The sequence below is a fragment of the Sinocyclocheilus rhinocerous genome, unplaced genomic scaffold (assembly GCF_001515625.1).
Source record: "Sinocyclocheilus rhinocerous isolate Xijiao unplaced genomic scaffold, SAMN03320098_v1.1 scaffold604, whole genome shotgun sequence".
Taxonomy (NCBI): domain Eukaryota; kingdom Metazoa; phylum Chordata; class Actinopteri; order Cypriniformes; family Cyprinidae; genus Sinocyclocheilus; species Sinocyclocheilus rhinocerous.
In genome coordinates, this window is record NW_015658518.1 from 991764 (window position 1) to 1015816 (window position 24053).

Genomic DNA, 24053 nt, shown 5'->3' on the forward strand with positions numbered 1-24053 from the left:
TAAACAAAAAACTTTTATTTTGGATGTGATTAATCACGATTAATCGTTTGACAGCACTAAATATAATATAATATAATATAATATAATCTGTACATACAATGTATATGAAAAGAAGCAAATATAACGAAATATTTACTAAATATAAATTTTAAAAAAGCAAACATAAAATACAAAACCACAGGGGGAAAAAAGTTAACAAGATTATTCAAATTATTCTAAATTAAAAAAAACAAAAACAGTTAAAATTTGTTAATGAAAATCAACCCCTGGGACATAAAAGTGCCTGTATTTAAATAACCATGCTTTTATTGTCTGATAGGATATTTTGCCAGAGGTTAAAAGCAGTGCAGCAGAGCGGGTTTTTTTTATTTATTGGGAATCCCTGTCAGAGATGGCTAACGCATTTTTCATACTGCCATGCTGTTTATCTGTGGCCTAACCTCCCCGAGCTATCAGATAAACCGCCAGTCACCAGCGCAAATCACGGTCCTCTTTTATGCATGCTATTTTAGTCCTGCTCTCGCTCTCTCTGTTTTCCATCACACTGCTGCACAATAAAGAAATAATCTAAACACGCAAGGAAAAATAATCATTCAGGATGTAGAATATGAACTGCAAGCGAAGGGAGTGACTGCATAGCTACCGTACACAAATCTTGCAAAAACAGTTACGCACGCACACTTAGTGAACTGTCTCTTGAAGATGATGGAACAGAGAACAATCATTCTTCTTGCTCTCCATTTCACATCTGACTGTTGTATTTAAATCGGTTGAATACACAAGTGCTGTATCTCTGAGTGCAACAATTTAAAGACAGGTGCATATCATGAGACAGCTGTGCAGATGTTCCACATACAAACTGACAAGTGCTGCAACAGTGGAAACAGAAAACACAGAGAGAGAGAGATGTGCATATTCTATGTTCTAAAGATTTCTTTAGCGTCTAAACTATTATTTGTTGAGTGAAGGTGGCTTATTTATTTATAGACAGACAGACAGACAGATAGATAGATAGATATATAGGTAGATAGATAGATTTGCTTGTTTGTTTGTACATTTTGTATCATATTTTTGCATATTTAATGATTATTATTAATTTGTTTGATTTCAAATAATTTGTTTTCTGATTATTATTATTATTTGTTTATTTTCACATTGTTTCTGTTTTTATTATTATTATTATTTCATTAATAATAATAATAATAATAATAACAATAACAATTTGAAATCAAACAAATTAACAATAATAATAATAATAATTATTATTATTATTATTAATAATAATAATTATTATTTTTATTTTTATGATTATAAATTTTGATACTCATTTTATACTCACAACTCATTTTTATTTGATTGCTACAGGTTTTGTGGTACGAACAAAGGTACGAAACTCCTACCTGTGCCATATCATCAAGGCAGTTGAAGATGTACTTGCGAGCTTCTTTAGATTTGATCCCGGTCTCTGCCTCATGGTCTTCAGGTGTCTGCAAATACAAACAGGAATACTATCAGCACTATCTGGATTCATCTTTCAAGATGGCTCCACTTGAAAAAAAATTAATAAAACACTGGAGAAGCGCTTTCAACATCAGGAATAAGCCGAGAGAGTTCATCCACAAATGAAACTTTGTTTACTCACTTCTCATGTTGATTTAAACCTGTATGACTTTCTTTCTTCTGTGGAACACGGAAGAAGATATTTTGCAGAATGTTGGTAACCAAATAGTTTCCAAACAGTTATTTTTTTGTCCATACAATGGAAGTCAATGAGAACTGAAACATTATTCAAAATATCTTCTCTATGCAGAAAGAATTGCATAGAGGTTTGAAACAACATGAGTGAGTAAATGATGATAGACTTTTCATTTTTGGATGGACTTTTACTTGGAGGAACATCATGAAACATTTAAAATCAATTGGGAAAAGTAAAAACATTTAGAAATTTGGAATGAAACCCACAGTAAAGTAAACTCACAAATTAAATCTCATTCATGACACATATGCTGAAGAGTTCTGCTTCTTTTCATTTTCTCCTGAAAAGAATCTCAAATGTGTTTCCTATAGATGAGATCTCAACACACTCTCAAACTGTGCTCAAAAATACCAAATTTGTAATCAAAACAAGTCAGAGATTTCAATATAAACTTAAATATGTCTCAATCCCTTTCAAGTCCAAATTATTTGGGCTATGCTATCCATATAAATTTTAAGTCAACAGTATGTTTTCTTTTTTTATAGAAACATCTGAGGCAAAGTTGACGCTTAAACGGAACATAACTGAAAACTCCATTAAGATTCCTGAACTATGAAAGATAAAACCTTATCTCTGGGAAGTACTTGACATTGGGTTGAGTATTTCTACAGTCCAAGACACAAGCATTGAGGGCCAAGGGGGTATTGACTATGTAGGAGGACACGTTTTTCTAGTTTTATTGGATCTGTATCATATATATGGGGGGTTAGGAATGCAGCTCGGAGTTGCATTGGGGTTCAATAATATCAAAGTTTCCCCATGTGAAGCTTTGCAAAGTTCACCAAAAGTTAATCTAGAGGGAAACTCTATTGACTATGGGCAACCAGCCACCGGCGCAGTAAGGATGGGGGAATGTGGAGAGAAACAGAGCAGAAAGGGACGGAAGAATGAAAGAGGGAAGAATAAGAGCGGGACGTTAAGCAGGATTTATCCCACGTCGCTCTGGTTGCCAAGTCCTCTCACACAAAACCCATTTAGCTCGCATTAGCCTCTTGGTCTGTTTACAGGGTGTAGTGGATGCGTCAATTTAACTTAGTTTAGAGAGTGAGGGAATGAGAGAGAAAAAAAAACATTGTCGCTGCATATTATATGCGAACCAAGTGAGACTAATTAAGGAAGTGAGAAAGAGAAACAGGGTGAGGGAGTTTACCTTCAGTCTCCATAGAGGATAGGTGGAGTCAGGGTCTCTGTTGAAAAACCTGGTTGTTTTCGTCCCTGCGCTTAACAGATACTCTGCTGGCAAGCCCTGCGTTTGAGAGATGTACCGGATCTGGTGGAGGACATAAACACAGGCGATAGGAGATTTACAACTAATGTCACACATTAGGTGCTGGATATTCACTACTTAGACATGTACACTTGGAAAAGGGGATTTTCTTGCTTGTTTTATATATAAAGGTTTAATATACATAGACATACAGTCACAATGCAAAGTCAATTTAACGAAACTAAGCTGTTAAAACAAGTCATAAAGACAGCTGATTTGATTGTAACTCATTTCTTTATTCTCTCAGAATTTTGTATTGCATCTTTTGACTTCCTTGACATAAAAAAAAAAAAAAAAGTCATAAAGAAAGTCATAGTATTAAAAATGACAAAGTCAAAATGATTTTTTTTTACAACACATTTTTTCTGTTAAATATCCTGTTTGACGTCTGATTGTGAAAGTAAAATGGGCTGCAAATTGCATTTCATGTTGAAAAATAATAAAATAAAATAAAATAAAATAAAATAAAATAAAATAAAATAAAATAAAATAAAATAAAATAAAATAAAATAAAATAAAATAAAATAAAATAAAATAAAATAAAATAAAATAAAATAAAATAAAATAAAATAAAATAAAATAAAATAAAATAAAATAAAATAAAATAAAATAAAATAAAATAAAATAAAATAAAATAAAATAAAATAAAATAAAATAAAATAAAATAATTGGAGATCTCTGACCTGCAAATTTGTATAGTGAAGACATTTAAAGGGGTCATATGATGCTTTTTTAAAGATCATTATTTTGTGTATTTGGTGTAACAGTTAGGGGGGCGTGGCAGAGTCTTAACTTTGATAAAGAATATCTCTTTGGTTTTGAGACTTTAGTCTTTGCAACTTCAGGGATCTTATCTATTCACGAACAGCTTGTAACACTCCAAAGAGAAAGGAAAACTTGAAATCGCATCATATGACCCCTTTAACTAGCAGAGGATCTAAACATCGTAGACTGACCTCTTGGTCCAACACAAAGTATGCAAATTTAAAGCGGCATTTAATATTGCAGGAAATTGGAGCAGATTTTGTAAATGCATTCTATTTTGAATATATTATTAGTTAGCAATTTTTTAAAAACAGAAATGTTAGAGCCTGACATCAAAGTCTTCAAAACGTCAATGCATATAACAAATATAGAACACAAAGTCTATAGTCTATAGTATGTATACAGAATAGTATAATTGTCAGTGCTGGGTAGTAAGTGATTACATGTAATTCAAAAATGTAGTACTTGTAATTAGATTATATTACCTTTTAAAATGCTCATAATCAGATTATAGTTTCTATTACATATTTGATAATATAATAAATAATAATACAATTATTATTATTATTATATTTTTTTTTCAAGGTCTTTTCTACGACATACAATCTAAAAGTACAGTAGCAAAAACAGCCTTTAATTCTAATGATCAGGGTGGAAATGAAATGTCATGAAAAATAAAATGATTCTGGTGCAAGAAACCCTGACTAATATTGTAAGCAGACTTCTGGGAAAAGCAACAGTGAGCTGCATTAAAACAGACTGATGACATTTTGTCTGCTCGAAAACATATCAGTCACTTGGCTTCCACGTTGATGACACAACTTCAACATTCCAGCATTAGAAGCCGAGTAAACAGCATCTGTGATGAATGCTGTCACCATGAGACTGATTTCCCCTGCCAAACCCTCTTTTTACAGGTCTGTCCGGGTGCCGCAATTACACAGAATGCCATTCACACACCTGAAAGACATAAATACAAGAGCTTGGCAGCCGAAGGAATCCACAATAATAATAATAATCTCTTCCACAGCCCCTGCCAAACGGCCAATCTCGTATCCTGAGACCGAGCTCATAGCTGCTCAAGAGACCTTGATCACCGCATTTGGCTTATTTACCGTCTTGTGAAACAGAATAGCAGATTTTTTTTCCATTCACTTTTTGAGGATTCTTGCCGGTGATTTCAAAGTGCTGTAATTAGAAATGAGCAGCAAAGATCGGAAGTAACTTCTCAAGTTTTGCTTTCAAGTGAAAATCTAAAGTAAACAGGGAAGCCGAGGTGAAATGCCATGAGTCCTTAACATTCGATTGCTTCCCAATCACAAGACCTCATAAATGCACCAAATGAGGGGCTGAAAAAATCCTATTACTCTGTAATACACAGAAATGGTGGGAGACAAATCTGCAAAGTCCTTTGCTGTGTTTAAGAGCTTGTTAAAGACGGGTTTGGTTTGCTTAGAGCTAGAACATTGGCCCTGGGCTGTTCCATGAGGCCAGAATCATTTTTTTTAAGAGAAGGCCTTGCTGTAGAGCTCTGGATCTGGGCTAATTGGGCAGTTTGTGGCATGTGTCCAGAACTACGAAGGGGCCAGAGAGAGATGAAAGTCAGAGAGACGACAAACACACACACACACACACACACACACACACAGCACTTCAGGAGAGCTGAGAGAGCAGGGGCCCAGCCAACAGTCAGATTTGTTTTCTCTCTCTTAAAGGTAGGGTAAGCGATTTTTCAAAAACGCTTTAGAAAACTGATTCGGGCCGAATAGCAAAACAAACTTGTAGCCAATCAGCAGTAAGGGGCGTGTTTACTCATGATGTGGAGGAGGGGGGGGTGAGGACGTACATTGACCCTTTTAGGGTAGGGGCGTGTTTGTTTTGGTGATTTCAAATATCAACATTGGCTACCAGAAATCGCTTACCCCACCTTTAAGCACAAACAGTACTTGAGGGATGTTTTTGCAGACATTTTCTGAGAAAGGAGATGGCTCTCTCGGCAGGGCCACACATACACACAATCTCACACACATAAAAAAAAGCAAGACTCCTCTGATTCATGAATGAATTCGCTAAATGAATATCTTACAGGAAATATCATTTCATAAATCATTTTCCAATTGAAACACATTATTTATTTATTTACGTCTATCATTACTGACCACTGAATTACAAAACAGAAACACCCAAGGATGGATTATGGCATGGGTCAGTGGGCCCCTGAAAGCTAGGGGTCTTGAAAATAATTTATTTATATTTATATTAACAGTGCTTAAATGTGTGCCAGTGATTGCTGTATAAGTCGACAGTGCTGTCACTGTTGCAATGTCTTAAATATAAAATGTGCATAATATAAATGTGACTTTTAAGAACATTTATCACAACTGCTGCTTAATTTCTTTTTTATTTGCGATACAAGATGTAATTTCCAAACAAGAAATTGGAATTACCAGGCATGTGATCAGCTAGAGACAAAAAAGCAGGAAAATCTGGCCACGCCCCCGGCACTTATTATTTAAAAAAATATATTTTATTACATTAAAAGATATATCTTATATTGTAATAATACATACTATTGTCCTGTAAAAATAAAAAGCAGTATTTAATAACCATGATAATAATTAATAATATATAATATAATAAAAATATTAATATAATTTTTATTAGGGTATTAAAGTACCTGCCAAAAGTTTGGAAATATTACAATTATTAATGATTTTGAAATAAATCCCTTCTGCTCATCAAGCCTGTAATTATTTGATAAAAAAAAAAAAAAAAACAGATTTTATTTTTCAGGATATTTATCTTTGATAAATAGAAAGTTCAATGAACAGCATTTATTTGCTTTTATCAAATATATTTATTAAATTCATTAAAGCGAATGCATTAAATAGAAATGTTTTGAAAAATTTTAAATGTCTTCACTCACTTTTTATCACCCTAATGTATGATGAATAAAATGGTCAATTTCTCTCTTTTTTAACATTTTCTTTACTGTCACTTTTAATCAATTTAACACACCTTTGCTAAATAAATGAATTACTTTCTTTCAAAAAAACAGAAAACGTATTGATCATAATGTTTGCATGTACTGTATATACAGTAACAAGACATCTTGTTTTTCTGCTATATTTATACAGTGCAGGGCATCAAGGGAGGGTCTCCATAGAGGCTGGCGCCCCGAGTGTCCCAATCCATCCTTGGTAACAGGCGCATGGGAACAGCCAAAATACAGTACAACAAATCCCCTCAAATGTACTAATGGTGGAAACCTCAGACAAGCTGAAAGCCAGTGCATACAGTATATGAAACCTTGAATGACTTCATCTCCCAGCTCTATACTGTTTCCATTATAATCCATTGAAGAATTAGATAAGTCTTACCTGGTCATACTCAGATGCTCCGGGGTAGAGTGGCCAGCCCAGGAACAGCTCAGCGATGACACAACCCAGGGACCACATGTCTATGGCCTCACAGAACGGCAGACCCAGGATGATCTCTGGAGCTCTGCAGACACAGAAGTGATGGAAGAACTTTAAAAATACAGCCACTGCAGAACAAATACAGTTTTAAAAGATTTATTTAGCAATAATGACCAGCTGTCTATACATTATCCCATTACATTACATCCACTACATTATCCCTATTTACAAAAAAGTCTGGTTAAGTGCACATTTATGAAGCATTTGCATTGTCCTTCACCACAGAGGGCCAGAGTGAAACAGAGATATTTTTGGCCCAAAACCAGTTAATGTGCAACCTGTTCCATTCAGCCCAAAGCTGGCATTGGTTACGTGGCAGCCGTAAGACCTCATTGTACCCATTTAAGTTGAGTAATAAAGACAAACACTAAACGCATTTTGTTGCCACGGACACAGTGGGTGAGGAGGGAGGAGAGAGATGGCACGTGACACGGCATTACTCTGGGGCTGGGCACCGCTTGTGAATCATCATTCTGAGGATAGACGGAGGGCCACTCTTTTGGATAAAGGGATTGAAGATAAATAAATGCCATATGGAGGGAACGAAAGCGGGAAATGTGTAGAAAGACAAAGAGACTGATTTTGGGTATGGAAAGATGTTCTGCAAGCCTTAAAGGTGGCAGAAATGCAGCTCACTTACACACACACACACACACACAGAGAGAGAGACAGAGATAATAGACTGACAACTCAGTTTTAGGGGTGACAGTAGAACACAGTCATATTATTTGTAAAGACAACATTGGACACTGGAAGAACAGCCTGTACTTAGTGTTGTTATTGTTAACCAAAATGAATACCCACTTAAAAACCAATTAAAGCTATTTAGAAAATTAAAACAAACAAACCTAATAAAAATGACAAAAGCACATAACAAAACAACTAAAAACTGAAATAACTGAAAAAGACTGACTAAAACGATATGAATAAAACGAAAACTGAAAACATAATAACTGAGTCTCTGGTCTGATGAACCTCAATTCCAAGCATCATGTTTGAAGGAAACCAGGCACTGCTCATCACCTGAAGAGTACCACCCCAAAAGTAAAGTGTGCTGGTAGCAGCCTCATGCTGTGGGGCTGTTTTTCAGTGGCAGGGACCGAGGGACTCGTCAGAGTAGCAGATAAGCTCAATGCACCAAAATATTGAGTTAGCCTTAAAGGGGTCATATGATGCTTTTTTAAAGATCATTATTTTGTGTATTTGCTGTAACAGAATATGTTGACATGATTTAATGTTCAAAAAACACATTTTTCAAATACTGTACATTATTGTAGGTCCTCTATGCCCCGCCTCTCTCAAACGCTTCGTTTTCTACAAAGTCCCGCCTTCCGACAAGCGCAGTCTGCAAGCACGCGTCGGAAATGTAACGCCCCTTACCATAATCGCGAGCTTCATCTTTCAAAATAAATGTAAAGACAGTAAATAATGTCAGTTTTACCATCAGTTCAAGCCCAAAAGGGGAACAGAGTCTGTCAGTATGGTGTATGGAGTGTAGATTGATGTGGAAAAAAAGTAATTTAAAGCGGTTTAACATAAGGCAGCAACATAACAAAATGTGAAAAAATGAATACTTTCGCAAGGCACTGTATATATATAAATGAACACATACAGTATGTATTTAGAAAATATTTACATGTATTTAAATGTATATATTTATATTCATATAATTTAATTTATATATAAATATAATATATAAACATAACATATTTTTCTTAAATATATACATGCATGTGTGTCTATACACAGTACACATACTGTACATATATTACGTAAACAAAAACTTTTATTTTGGATGCGATTAATCGCGATTAATCATTTGAAAGCACAAATTTCCATTTTTCCTAAGGAAGTGAAGAAGAAACATCTGGAACAAAACAGAAACAAAATACTTCTGACAGGCACTCAAGGGCAGGAAAAGCCTCAGTTTGGCAGTTAATTCTCCCATTGGCTCTCATGCAAGGTGTATAGCGCATGTCATCACCCTTCTGAAGTGATGTCATTGCATACAGCCTTGTGCCTGCTGGTCTGTCTGCTCGATATCATTCAAATAAGCCACAGCGCTACCAGCCCAAAGTATCACTGTGACACTGAGGACGCATTACGGCCGCCACGTATGCAAATGCATATCCCACTTCAATCTGTTCTCTGCCTTCTTCCAATGCCATATGCAAAACAGACCAGCAGCTGCTGATGTAGGACTTTCGGCGGGTGTGATAAACACAAACACGCGCGGCACTAAATATCATACTCGTTCTCTTGCGTATAAAACGTCTGCTCGTAATGCAAAAATCTGTGGTGAGAAATTCACAGCCCTGTTCCAGATCCACACACACAGAAATATGAGCTCCCGTACATGCAGATGTGATACGGAGGGTTCATTTGTGGTTCATTTTGCATCCCTAAACCTGTCAGGCTGTTACCCTGCAGGTGTGTTTGTGTTTGCATGCGTGTCATTGCGCAGTTTACATGTATGCAAGGGTGACATTATGCACACAAGTGCAAACATCCGTTCCTGTTGTTGATATTTGCATGGCAAGCCTGATGCACTCATGCTGTGGGAGTCATTTCTCGTACACAATGCCACTCATCAGCATAGTGCAAACAAGCACAGGAGCAAGAGGTGCTGCTTGCAGAAGGTCTTCGCACCCATCGGAAAAACTGCAGTGTGCAAATAATTACCAGGGTAAATGGCTTTGTGGCTATGAGGTCAGGCAAAGGTTATCACACACAGTGAAAGAGTGAGAGGGTGTGCTTCTTTGGTTCCAAAGTACTTCTTCTGAAGTCCTCAGTCATGCACACATGCATGCACATGCTCACTCAGTTGCTATTTGAGGCTCTGACATCATTCTGTGTGGGCATGTCAAAAAGCATTGATCACAGCTGACCTTCAATATGGACCACCACTCATAACCACAGACAGAGACGATGCCCTGCTTTTCATTTCAGTCCACAACTCTACATCTCATAGTGCCAATTAGGACATTAATATACAAAAATAAATAAAATAAAAAACTACTATATATATATATATATATATATATATATATGCACACACACAAGCTGTAAAAGATTAAGTATGTTTTACAATAAAATACAATTTCACTTCAAAACTTCACATTTACTTCAATGTGTCAATGTACAATTCATTCAAACATAACATAATAATTGGCCATTATAAATCTATTGGACATTATATAAATCTATATTGATTCGGCTGTTGTTTAACAACAATAACAACAACAACAAAGTGTTTAATTTAAATGTAGGAAATCAAGCATCAAAACATTAGAATGTACTGTATGTACAACCTGACATGGTTTTTAAAAAAGTATGATAGTATTACCATGATTTTTGGATTACCAAATGAATATGGTAATCATTTAGAACCATGGCATATACAGTATTAAAGTACCATGGTACACCACAGCATTATCACATCTTATTATATGGATGTTTACATAATAAAAATGTATAAAAAAATACATTAAAATTATAATAAAATAAAATTAAAAAAAATGAATTAGGAATGTAGTTAAAATAAAATATCTAAAAACAAAATAATAAAATAAAATAAAAAAGAAATGCAGTTAAAATAAAATATATAAATACAAAATAATAAATAAAATAAAATAAAATATTACGTAAGAAGAAAGAGATCACAGAATGATACACAAGTCATGAAACTATAAAAGTTAGGCTATGTAGCCAATCATGGGACAGTGGTTAATTAGTAGTCATTATACAAAAACATATAACCACGAATGCTGCAATAGGCTGGCAGAATCAAGTATCAGATAATTCATACTGAAGCTGAGTATTATAAATGACACTGGTAGCACAATAATCAATACTAATATAGCCATAAAAGCAATAAAACAGGGCAATGAACAAAAATGATTCTCAGCAATAATAATAATTTTGAAGGACTACACAAGAAATGTAGTGGGATTTTCAAAGTTGTTAGAGAAGATGCCAGTTATTTATAGTTTTCCGATGGTCAGCATCATTCCTTTCCCCTCCTTCATATGACAAAAACCTTGATCCTCTGAGCGCCCGCTGACTGGCCACACTCCCTCGCAATCAATTTTAATATTCATGTCATCGCAGCGCACTAAAGCAGCGGAAGCCCAAAGTTCCCGGCGTGCCATTTTAATAAACATGTGTGAGGTGGGCTCACCGAGGAGGACATATAGACATCTACCGCACACCTGCGACTGGCGGCGAGGCAAAGAGAGATGGAGCAAAAAAGGACGAAGGAAAATAAGAGCTGCCGTGACAGAAAGAGAGGCACAGACAAAGAGAGAGAGAGAGAGAAGGGAGGAAAATGACAGAGACAAAACAAACAGTCCAGGAGTGTGAGAACAAGAGAATGAGGGAGGCAGGGGGAGCTGTTTAGATTTCATCTCCACGGAGTCGGAGTGTGGGGTCATCTCTCCACAACTTACTAAAACAACCTTGGAAATAGCCCTCCCTTTTATTGTGCTCGTTTTATGGGAGTGCTCTTTCATTTCAAGGCCCTGTGAACCTCACCCTCTGCCGCTCTCTTCAAAATGCTGACGATGCTGCCACTCTCTCAACTCCCTTTTCTTCCATCATTAGCATTTCCAAGACAGAACGTACATGTAGGGAGAGTGAGGGGAAAAACCGAATTGATGACCCTCTCTCTGTAAATTTCACTGTTACAGACACATTCGTGAGAGCTCACGCTCATCTTGCATGAAGCAGGTAAATACGGACTTGTTTGAATTTGAAACTTTTATGCTATATAGTTATAAGATGAGAACTAAGATTTATTATTTTATGCATGAATTGGATGTAAAGTGATAAAATGTATCACAATGCCAAAACACATCTTTCTAATGAGATGTTCTCACAATCTGCGCAAGCAGTGTAGTCTGATTCACTCAAACAACTCCTATTAGGCTTGCCGCGATAGACGGTGCTGACGGTGATACCGGTGTTAAGCCGAAACACCGGTTACGTCACTTGCCCATCGCGGCACCGACCCCCACCGTCGTTTTGATTTTTTTATAGTAATAAAAATCATTTAGTTCAGTAAAAGAACAGACACTACAATTAAAAACTGAATGTGGCTGCTCAATGCAGCGTGCCGAACGACAGTAGCATCACAGATCAGATTTCATTTAAATGCACACGCCGCTTTTACAAGCTATTTAAAAGCAGGAAAAGAGGGAACACCCCCGCGGTGATACCGGTATTACCGGTGTTGTCACACGTCGATTAACCGGTGGGAAAATTTCCTCACCGTCACAACCTTAACTCCTATGACTCGGTTATTGTGAGTCGACTCACCAGTTTTAATCTTTAGTGAATAAACTCTTTGAATTAGTCAAAGTGGTTACCGAATCAACATGTGACTCACTGAGCAGTGTAGTCCAATTCACAAACAAGTGACAATGTTTTTGTGAATCGACTCACAGACCCACAAGTTTGAATCAGTCTGACAAATACTTTAGTAATTAACTCAGTGAATCAGTCAAAGTGGTTAATGAATCAACATCCGCCTTACTGAGCAATGTAGTTCAATTCACTCATAAACTCACTGGTTTGAACAAGTCTGGTGAGTTCTTTAGTGAATGAACTTTAGTGAATGAATTCAATCAACAGCCGACTCTCCGAAGCATGTTTTGGTTCCAATAGGTTGTAAATGTTCAATAGTTTGAACTTACTGGTTGTTCATATGACAACATTAATTAGTTCAGGAATTAAGTAATATCTGGATTAACAATGTATTTATATCAAGTCATTATATATAGTTGCCAAATGTTTTCGGTAAAATGAAAAAAAAAAATGCTGAGCAATAATTATTTATTAATATTATTAATTATTTATTAATAAAGGTGTTTCCTTGCAATGTAGCCTACATGACTGTTAAAAAATACATCTAAATAAATCTAATTAGTGATGTGATCTTTTGTCATATTTATATGTAAGTGTCATATTATACTTATGTCATAATACTTGAATGCTTATCCCCATTACAGATTACACAAATATAATACTACTAAATACAAAATATCCAAATATATAAAAACACAATAACCAAAATAATGTTTACCATTAAAATTACCATAATGACTTTAATTTTTCCACAAATTTCTTTATCACTTTTCTATAAAAAACTCTCTGGCCAATACTGCCCACCTCTCCCAGTACACTGAATGAAAATACACTGCATTTACACATGCCACTTAACCACAACCCATCAGTCCCTATTTGTATGATTGACAACTTCCTTGTGTGCCAGTCAGGTACAGGAAAAGACGTTGTGTTGCAGAGAGCCATACTGTGGCCCATAGATCACCCTGGCGTCAGAGAGTCCCAAGGAACACACAAAGGGAGAGTGGGAGGTTGTGCAGTGTGTATGTAATCCTCACCCACGCTCCCTCACGTCCCAGACTCCTACAGCATTTCCACCTTAGACTGTTAATTACAGACATGCCACCACCCCAGACAGAGAGAGACGCTGACAGTCTGGTCACTGCTATGATTGTCTTAAGACAATCAACATATAACCATCAAGTCATCAAACCATCAAAACATATAACCATCAAGTTTAAAAATGTAGGTCTGATCATTTGGACAGATGAATGGGTAGGTGTTGATGACAGTCAAATGACAGGAGATACATATATCATTTCATTTTATTTTACCAAATTACAGGAGATACATATTTTATTTCATTTCATTTCATTTCATTATTTTATTTTATTTTCATTTTATCTTTAATTATTATTTTAATGATTACATCTTGATTTATAATAAACATTTATTTTATTATATTAATTCTGTTATAATTTAAATTATATTAAATATAATAAAAATACAATAATATAATAAAAATGTTTATACACACATATACACACACACACACATATATATATATATATATATATATACATACATATATAATATTTATATAAAAATTATTTATTATATTATATAAATATCTATATAATATAATACAGAGTTACTCAAATAAAAAATAAATGTTTATTTAAAAAATAAATAATAGTAGAAGGAAGTTTTTAAATTGCATTTTGGCAACTTGATCAATTATGTGCCCATTTGTTTAATATAATAAAAAATATAATAAAATATATATTTTGTTAAATAAATCAAAGCATAACCATCCTCCTATTATTTTATTTTATTATTGTATGTGATTTTATTTTTGAATAAACATTTATTTGTTTAATATAAATACTTTATTATATTCTTTATTATAATAAATATATTTTTTTATTAATGTATTATTTATTAGATTAAATAAAACATATAACCATGAAGTAGCCAAAATGTAGTCTGAAAATGGAAAAAAAAACTCACACATTTTAATTTAATTTTATTATATTATTTATATTATTTTCCATTTTTTTCTTATATTAAATACTAAATGTCATAGTTCTTGCTTCTTTTATTGATTCTTCAGAAATACTGTGTGTAATTTTGAAATTGAAAACTGAAATCGAGAGAGGGGGAATGAGAGAGTACTCCATCTCTAGTGAAGTACATACTTATGAGAAATCTAAGTCCTTTTGTGTGTTGGGATTCGAGAAAGGTGTCATACAGTACAGCAAAAGCTTGGAAAGATTCACACTAAAATCTCTGGCCAAGCCAGAGTCATTTCTCCCTTATCCTCTGTGTCAGATAGAAAACTCTGCTCTCCACAAAGACAGAGACCGGGAGAGTCAGACAGACAGGCAGCAGCGGGGAATGAAAGAGAGAGAGACAGGCTGTGTGTTTGCGTTTATTGTGCTTCTCAGGACTGAGCACTTCATCTGCCTGCAGATACGTTACACCACAAACGGCCAAACGCAATTAGCCATGCTGCATTCTTCTGCCTTCACACAAACACAATATCTCGCGCTATCTCTCTCCCCCTCACACACATGGGGGTGATAAGAGGGATTGTAATTAATAACAAAAATGGAATGGAAGATCTTGCTGCCATACGCCGGGAAAATGCGTAAAAAAAAAGACCAGAACGCAAAGCACCCACGCAACAAACAGGGACATATCTGATTCATTTTAGCAATTCAAATGCATTCGTTTTGTTTTTGAGTAAAATACATAAATACATAAAAAAGGACATTGTTTACTTTCTTTATACCCATTCTTACTGTGCTCAAACAATCAGTACATATCATTTTGTAGTAAAAAATATTTGTCTTCATAATCCAATCTCCTCCAACCACCTGCTACTGTTACCTGCTACCTTTCATGATCCAATCAAATCCTGCTCAATATAATTAAGACCCGCCCACAGCTGAACATTCTTTCACTCAAAAAAAGAAAGAAAGAAATATTGCAATTTAAAATGTAATTTATTCATGTGATGCAAAGCTGAATTTTCAGCAGTCAGAAATCATTATAATATGCTGATTTTGGGGGTTCATTTATTTGTCAATTATAGAACGTTCAAAATAACAGCAATTCCTCTTCAGGAACTCGAGCTGCGTCGAAAACGCTAGGGGAACGCCGTTCAGCGTGACGGGCTCTGAATCTCGTGTGTAATCAGACTAACAGCTAGGCGAGACGTCACGGCGGGTGACGTATTATAATATGCTGATTTTGGGGGTTCATTTATTTGTCAATTATAGAACATTCAAAATAACAGCAATTTTGATATAGAAATATTTTGCAATATTATAATGTCTTCACTACTACTCTTGATCAATTTATAGTGTCCTTGTTGAAAATGTATTTATTTATTTATTCATTCATTCATTCGAATGGTATTGCAGTTTCCACAAAAATATTAAGCAGCAAAACACAATTGATAACATTTATATAATAATAATAAGACAGCTTTGCCATCGCAATAATAATTCCATTTCTATAAATATTCAAATAGAAAACATTTCTTTTTAAACTGCAATCATATTTCACAATATGATACTGCTTTGTTTCTGTTTTGTTTTGTATTCACTGCATTTATTTGCTCTGATCCAAATAAATGCAGTCTTGGTGAGAATAAGAGACACAAACAGTTGTATGGGCTTCTTTTAAGATACATTTATGGTTGTTTAATATATAAATACCCACACATTTTTGACCAATATCATTAAAAAGAACCAGCTTAAAAGAATTTGTTCATCAATCAAACATGTCTCACATGTATATATAATACTATCAGTGTGAACAGCCTCTCTGACCTGGTGTCTTTCTCCAGGCTGAGAAGAACAGAGGGGGATCTCTTCATTAACGTTCTCTCTGACAGCTGATTAACTTCACCCCATACAACCCACCGTGACCCGCAGTCGAGTATCATCACCTCTCTATAACAAGACCCCATTGTTTCATTCCTCAATACGCAGAACTAAACGACTCCTTTTCGTTTCATTATCTAACCTCAATTAAAGAAGGGGGTGGAATCAGCCTTTGTCCTCCTCCGGCTGGGGCGCAAGTATTCAATGGAACACTAGATGTTAAAATACTCGAGTTGTGGGCGTTGCTATGTACTTAAGGTGTTTAAAGTGGTTTTTAAGTGTGTATTTACAGTTGCTCTGGGTGGTTTCCATGGTGTTACTATGGATAAATGAATAAATCTAAATATGTAAATGTATTACTATTCTTCACAGATATGTAATAGTTGGAGTGACGAATTTTTCAAATGCTCCATAAATATGAAAAATAATAACAGTGATGCATGTCTTGCCTCAAATCTTTAACAAATGACGGTGAGAACCTCATTTAATGCTTTACATTGATGGTGAGATAAAAAAAGATATATTCAAGCTGAATGTAGACATGATGAAGACTGTTTGGACTGTGTTATAATGAACAGCAATAGACAGCAAGCACAGTTCCAGATACACTGAGCTTCAGATGCACTATCTTGATTACGCACAGCTGCCAGAGAGAGAGAGAGAGAGAGAGAGAGAGAGAGAGTGGGAGAGAGAGAGAGAGAGAATTAATGTGTATGCATACAATGCATTTGCACATCTGTCTCTTTGGGGATAAAGCCAAGACGCATCAGGCCACCTCACATGTACGTGCACACAGACACTAAAAACCATACACACAACGTGAAGTGTTTACAGCAGAGAAGATGTCTGGCTGACACATGACTGCTCAGGCTAACACATGACACTTTTTGGTTTGGGGAAATATTGAGAATTTACTGATACCCTTACTGTTGCTACAGAACGTCCTGTAGGAATGAACTTGAGTTTTCTTTCTCATTTTTAGTCAGATGTAAATGTGTATTTGATATTATGCTTATGTAGGCTGCTATTAATTAATTTTGACATGACAACTCATTTTTATCTACCATTTTCTTTTAATAAGTTTATATATTTCAAATGTCATTTATTCCTGTGATGGCAAACATGAATTTTCAGCCTCCAGCCTTCAGTGTCACATGATCCTTCAGAAATCATTGTAATATGCTGATTTGGTGCCCAATTATGATCAATAATGAATATTTTTGTGAAATAAAAAATAAATAGATAAATATAAGATATTCTGTTTTCGGTAAAATTAAAGAAATTCTAACTTTTACCATAAAAAAAAAAAAAAAAATCACTAAAGTAATATAAATATAAAATCATATAAAATAAAAATAATATTGAAAAATATGATTATATTAGATTTTCTATTCTTGGTAAAATAATAAAATAATAAAATATCAATATAAAATAATACACAATATTATACAAAATTATGAAAATTAAAATATTAGATATTCTGCTTTCAATAAAATTGAAAATCTAACTTTTACTGTAAAACAAAACAAAATTAATGATTAAATAAAAATAAATAAAAAATGCAAAAATGGCTTTACTGTTAACTGAACTGTTAACATTTGTCATGCTTTAAACAATTTGGTTACTATTAACATTACAATGACTAGCCTCAGTCTATAAATACTTAAATTAACTTAAATATACTATCAAAACATTCTGCACTTACATAAGCAAAGAGCACATGCTATGAGAAAACTGGCAGAAACTGTTGCTAAAATAGGTCAGCAATATTTTTAAGGCTTAGCAAAGGCTAGGAATGTTAATTTGAATTATAATACACAGGTCAGACACACCCTCTCCTGCTGTATGTGTATGTGTATGTGTTTGTGTGTGTGTGTGTGTGTGTGTGTGTGTGTGTGTGTGTGTGTGTGTGTGTGAGGCAGTCATGTAACGTGACTGGCTTTTGCTCTCACACTCCAGGGCACTAAACACCTGGACAGATTCGTTTATCAGGTAAACATTGAAGAAAAACGACAGAATAAAGCAGCCAATATCACTCTAATGGCACTGATAACGGCATCAAACCGTCCTTGAGCAAGTAATGACAAACCAGACACACCGACCCACTCTGGGAACGGCGACTATAAAGAAAAGGCATTAAAACGTTGACAAATCACCCATCATTCTAAACAAGGGCCCTGCGTAGGCAATCTCATAGCTATGACGTGATACCGGCTGGCATGTGACAGCTCTAATTTAGAGATTTGTGGAGAGAACAAACCAGGTGTCACTTCTGTATGCATACACCTCCACGGCCTAGGGGAACTATCCGTCTCGCGGACAAAACGTGCAATAACAAAGACTCGCGGAGTGCGGCCTCTCCGGGACGACAGCGCGAGGTAGACGCTTCCGTGGAAGTCAGCTGGTGTGTGTTGAAAACGACTGCTGCACCAGCTGTGTCTACAGTGGAGTGTAATCTCTCGTTTTCAAATGCATTGGACAAAGAGAGCTCAGTTTACTAAAATAAACTTATAAACACGAGGGCGTCGGATCAACTAACATACAATTGGATCAACTAACCTTTTGGAAGCTAACGTTCTCAAATGGTAGTTTACTTCACTAGGGATCTGGCACTTCTTTGAACAAATACTCTGCTTTATTTTAGCTATTTATTTAGTCAAGGCTTACAGGAAACAGCTGAGAAAATGGGTATTAATTAACATTAATATTATATCTGTGGGTCAATAAAAAGCATCTTTTTGGTTTTTGGTTTGTTTTAACATTTCCAGTGTTAGGTCTAGGATGGCACAATTAAATAAAAAATAAAAATGATTTACTACTATTGAAATATTACTACAAACAAAACAAAACAAAATAAAATAAAAAATATTATACATTCTGTATTTGGTCAAATTAAAGAACATGTAACTTTTACTGCAAAACAAATAAAATAAATCATTAAAAATGAAAGTAATATAAACAAAATCATATAAAATAAAAATAATATTTAAAAATATGAATATATTAGATTTTCTATTTTTAGTTAAAAAAAATGTGTATATCATATTAAATAAACATAATAAAATATCAATATGAATATAAAATCATATAAAATATTAAACAGAAATAAGAAAATAAAAATATTAGTTATTTTGCTTTTGATAAAACTGAAAATCTAACTTTTACTGTAAAACAAAACTAAAATTAATAATAAAACAAATATAAAGCGAAATAAATATACAATAATATAAAATACAAAATAAAAAAGATCAGTAAAAAAGCACAAAATAAAAATAAAAAAGATGTGAATAAAAATAATCTAATATTAAAATCTATTTAAATAGGATGGATCTCAGTGCAAAGAACCTCTCATATAAACACACTGATCATAGCCAATCAGACGACAGGATAGGGTCGGAGAGGATAAGTCAAAAGATGACTTGTGGTATTTCCAGCTGTTCCAGGAACAAGGGTGTGACGTCTTATCTAAACACACCAAAAGAGTCCAGCCAGGTCAGGACAACACCCCAAACACACACAAATCTTGAGAGATATGACAAAGCAAGACAAACTTAATTACAGTGAGCCGTGCTCTGAACTATCCCAAGAGATTCCTGAGTGTTTTGCTGCAACACACTGCACATCTGACACCAGATTCGAGGAGATCTGAGGCAGCGGCAGGTGGAGCAGGCAGAAAATGCTTGAGCAGAGAGAGTGAGATGGATGGAAAGAACGATGAAAGTCTTGGGAAGATGAGGAGTTTAGTCTGTAAAGTTAAAATCTTCAGGACTGTTCACACAGGACGCAATCTTGAGTAAAAAAAAAAAAGTAGACGGAGGACAAAAGAATTGCTAGAGTTGCTCATATAAACACTTGAGATTCCTATATGGTAATATTACTATTTTATTGCAAAATAAAACAATACAAATTTAAATAATAATAATAATATGAAAAACATAAATAAAAAAAAAACGTAATATTAAAATATAATTAAAACATAATATTAAAATATTACAAAATGTAAAAATTAAATATAAGATTTTGTATTTTTAGTAAAAAAAAAATAAAAAAAGAGCATATTCTAGGAGTCATTCATATAGGTAGACAGAAGAAAACAGAATTTGCTAATATAAAAACTTGAGATTCAAGTATTATAATATTACTATTATATTGTAAAATAAAACAAAAATAAGAAATATTAATTCAATTTAAATAATATAAAAATATAAAACAAAGTATCACTAAAACATTATATAAATGAGATTTTCTATTTTTAATTTAAATATTAAACATTTTTATAGCCCTTCACATAAGTAGACAGAAGGCACCAAAATTACAAATAGAGATGCAAATATAAACACTTGAGACACTAATATAGTAATATCATTCTTGTAAAAAAAAATAATAACTAAAAGTATATTTTGGTCATCCCATTAAAAATAACATTCAAACTGGATCATTTTAGAGATTTAAAGTGCTGGAAATAGCTGTGTTAAATGCTTGAAAGTCATTGAAAAGTGCTTGACTTGCTCTCTCAAAAGGTAGTACAAACCCTGAAATGAATGATGTAATGCAATATACATTTAAATATAAAAATATACCTGAAATGCATATGTGTGTATATATATCAGGGCTCCAGACTAACATTTGAGAGCAGTGGCACCAGCGCCACTAAGTTCTACAGATGGTGGCATCAGGAGCAGATTTGGTAGCGCTTGGGGTGGTGTGCGGGAGTATTAAAATATAGATCATTTTATCATAAAATTACTATTGTTTTGCAATAATAAGTGCAGTTACTAATAATATTTCATGTTCATTTCTTGTATATTTTTCTTTTGTTTATTGTTTATACAGATTTGACCGTAAAGCACTAAGCTCGAGTTAAGATGCATACAAAATGTACTTTTATTGACAACAGTAACAGCTGCAAAATCTAATCTTTATATAGAAAATGTATATATTCCACTCTTATTAAATGTACCATTATTCTTTTATGGAACTGACCAACTTCAGTGATTATGTTTGATTTGGTAGCAAACTGAAGAAAAGTTTGTTTTTCAAGGCACTTTGTAACTTTTCTTACTTCATACACACAAAAAAGTGTAAAATTCTGACAAAATCTGATTTCTTGATGATTTGATATTTTATAATAGTGATTTTATAATTTCAAAATATAGAGAAAATGTAGAAATGAATGACTGATAAGCCAACAAGTGCTGCCGTCAACTGGTTATTAGGGGTGTGACGAGATCTCGTGGCACGAGGTCTCGTGAGATCTGATTGGTCTCGCCAGAACGTGACTATATCCTCACGCAGACCTTTCAGATATATTTGCATTACACTGGCTCGTTCACAAGTGGTGGTATGTAAGATATTTTATGTTACATCAGGCAAGTGGCCGCATGATAAGCGGGAAAATTACGCAGTGTAGTCTTTATCCAGTCATAAAAACAGAATTCACAGTTTAACGCTGAATGTCACGGAATTTGTCAAATTTTGAATGAATTAATCAAAAGTAGGTACATAAGTGTTTGTTTACCACAAAGTATATTTTGGTCATCCCATTAAAAATAACATTCAAACTGGATCATTTTAGAGATTTAAAGTGCTGGAAATAGTTGTGTTAAATGCTTGAAAGTCATTGAAAAGTGCTTGAATTGCTCTCAAGGTAGTACAAACCCTGAAATGAATGATGTAATGCATTCGACTATTTCCACAACACCATGGTTACAGTTAGCGTTACCGCTTCTGGATTCCTGACGTACGTCAGCACTGTTTATAACAGAGAATTCTGTGCAGAATTTGAATGATTCTCACACGATCTCGCAGCAACCTTATCATTGTGCGGCGAATTCAAACGCTTCTCACTGGATCTCGCAGCACTGTTGCATCTGTGAAGTAACAGTGTCGCGAATTCAACTTTGCTCCCGAGTAAAGCTGTTCTGAGCTCGGACAAGTTTGTTTGCGTCGCGGTCCGAGCTGTTTATATATATATATATAATATATATATATAAACAATCTTGTGTGAAAAACAGATTTGTTAATTACAGAGTTAATTAACACTTGAGAATCTAATCCCGCCCTGTACATTTATCCGAATGGTCTGTCATTTTTAAACGGACATTGATCTGCTGTGTGGTGAGTCATAAGGTGAGCTATTTTTAATCTTAAAAAGCATCTTGTGCCACACATGGCACAAGATGCAGCAAATCCATATGCCGCGTATATACAATGACCAACAGATTTTTTTTTTTAAAAAAGAAAGATTTTCTACGTGACCGACCCTTTTCACTGTTACATAATTACATAAGCCAGCACTTATGAAGAAACGAGAGAGACAGAGAGAAAAGGAGAGACCAGAGACACAGAAATGATGGGAATATGGGCAGAGGAGAAAAAAAATGAAGAAGAACGGGGTGGTGGACGAGGGCGCCCTGGCCAAGAGACAGGAAATGAGTTGGTCTGTCTCATACCCCAGGACAGAGCAGGGTGCCAAGAACACAGCTGCATTTCCTCTCTGCCCTCATCTCTCTCTCTATTTCTCTCTATGATCCTTTCCCAGCTGCCAGCTGTAGTCTAGCTTAGTCATGGAGAATAGAATAAAAACACTGATGGATCAGGTGAGTTTTTTTCCCCTCTGTATGGAGTCACGATTATCATATTACCCTTATTACTGAAAGTCTCTGTCATGAAAACATACTCATTAATAGTGTGAGAGACAGAGAGAAAAGGAGAGACCAGAGACACAGAAATGATGGGAATATGGGCAGAGGAGAAAAAAAATGAAGAAGAACGGGGTGGTGGACGAGGGCGCCCTGGCCAAGAGACAGGAAATGAGTTGGTCTGTCTCATACCCCAGGACAGAGCAGGGTGCCAAGAACACAGCTGCATTTCCTCTCTGCCCTCATCTCTCTCTCTATTTCTCTCTATGATCCTTTCCCAGCTGCCAGCTGTAGTCTAGCTTAGTCATGGACAATAGAATAAAAACACTGATGGATCAGGTGAGTTTTCTTTCCCCTCTGTATGGAGTCGCGATTATCATATTACCTTTATTACTGAAAGCCTCTGTCATGAAAACATACTCATTAATAGTGTGAGCGTGAGTCTAAACCAATAGGAGAGGGAGGCCACACATGTTGACCCTTTGCCTCTGTCTTTCATAAATCACGTCATGCTGTATGTGCTGGGAAAATGATATTGCCCATGAGTTAGTTTTACTGTGGGGCATGAGTGCGTTCAAGTCAACGCTTTACATTTGATATGACATTTATGTTCTTGGCAGATGGTTTCCTATCAAAGCAACTGGTACATGTCCTTGAGGAAGATTGTGCCAATATTGTGTCTGTGACAATTGCTTACAGATACTACAGTGTTTTACTTAAACTAGTGATTATATTATGTATTTAACATGGCAATAAATCTGCAAGTGTCAAAGTGAAAAAAGAAAGGTTGCTGTTAGCAAATAGCGCAGAATAGAAACGCTCAACATACAGCATTCAATTCAATGAGAGAGAAAGCATTCATTACAAGAGAAAATGATATAAGAGACGTCATCTGGGATTATTTAACTT

At 34.7% G+C, this 24053-nt stretch overlaps 1 protein-coding gene across 2 annotated transcripts in view; it reads right to left on the reverse strand.

The window, feature by feature from the left end:
• The window catches only part of LOC107722467 (homeodomain-interacting protein kinase 2-like), a 122829-nt gene that overhangs the window by 36380 nt on the left and 62396 nt on the right, over positions 1-24053 (reverse strand). For both annotated transcript variants that reach the window (XM_016530822.1, XM_016530821.1), the window contains exons 3-5: positions 7169-7292; positions 2907-3026; positions 1401-1487 (exon numbers count right to left, since the gene is read on the reverse strand). In XM_016530822.1, the coding sequence (XP_016386308.1) occupies positions 1401-1487; positions 2907-3026; positions 7169-7292 (331 nt within the window). The remainder of the gene's footprint in view (positions 1-1400; positions 1488-2906; positions 3027-7168; positions 7293-24053) is intronic.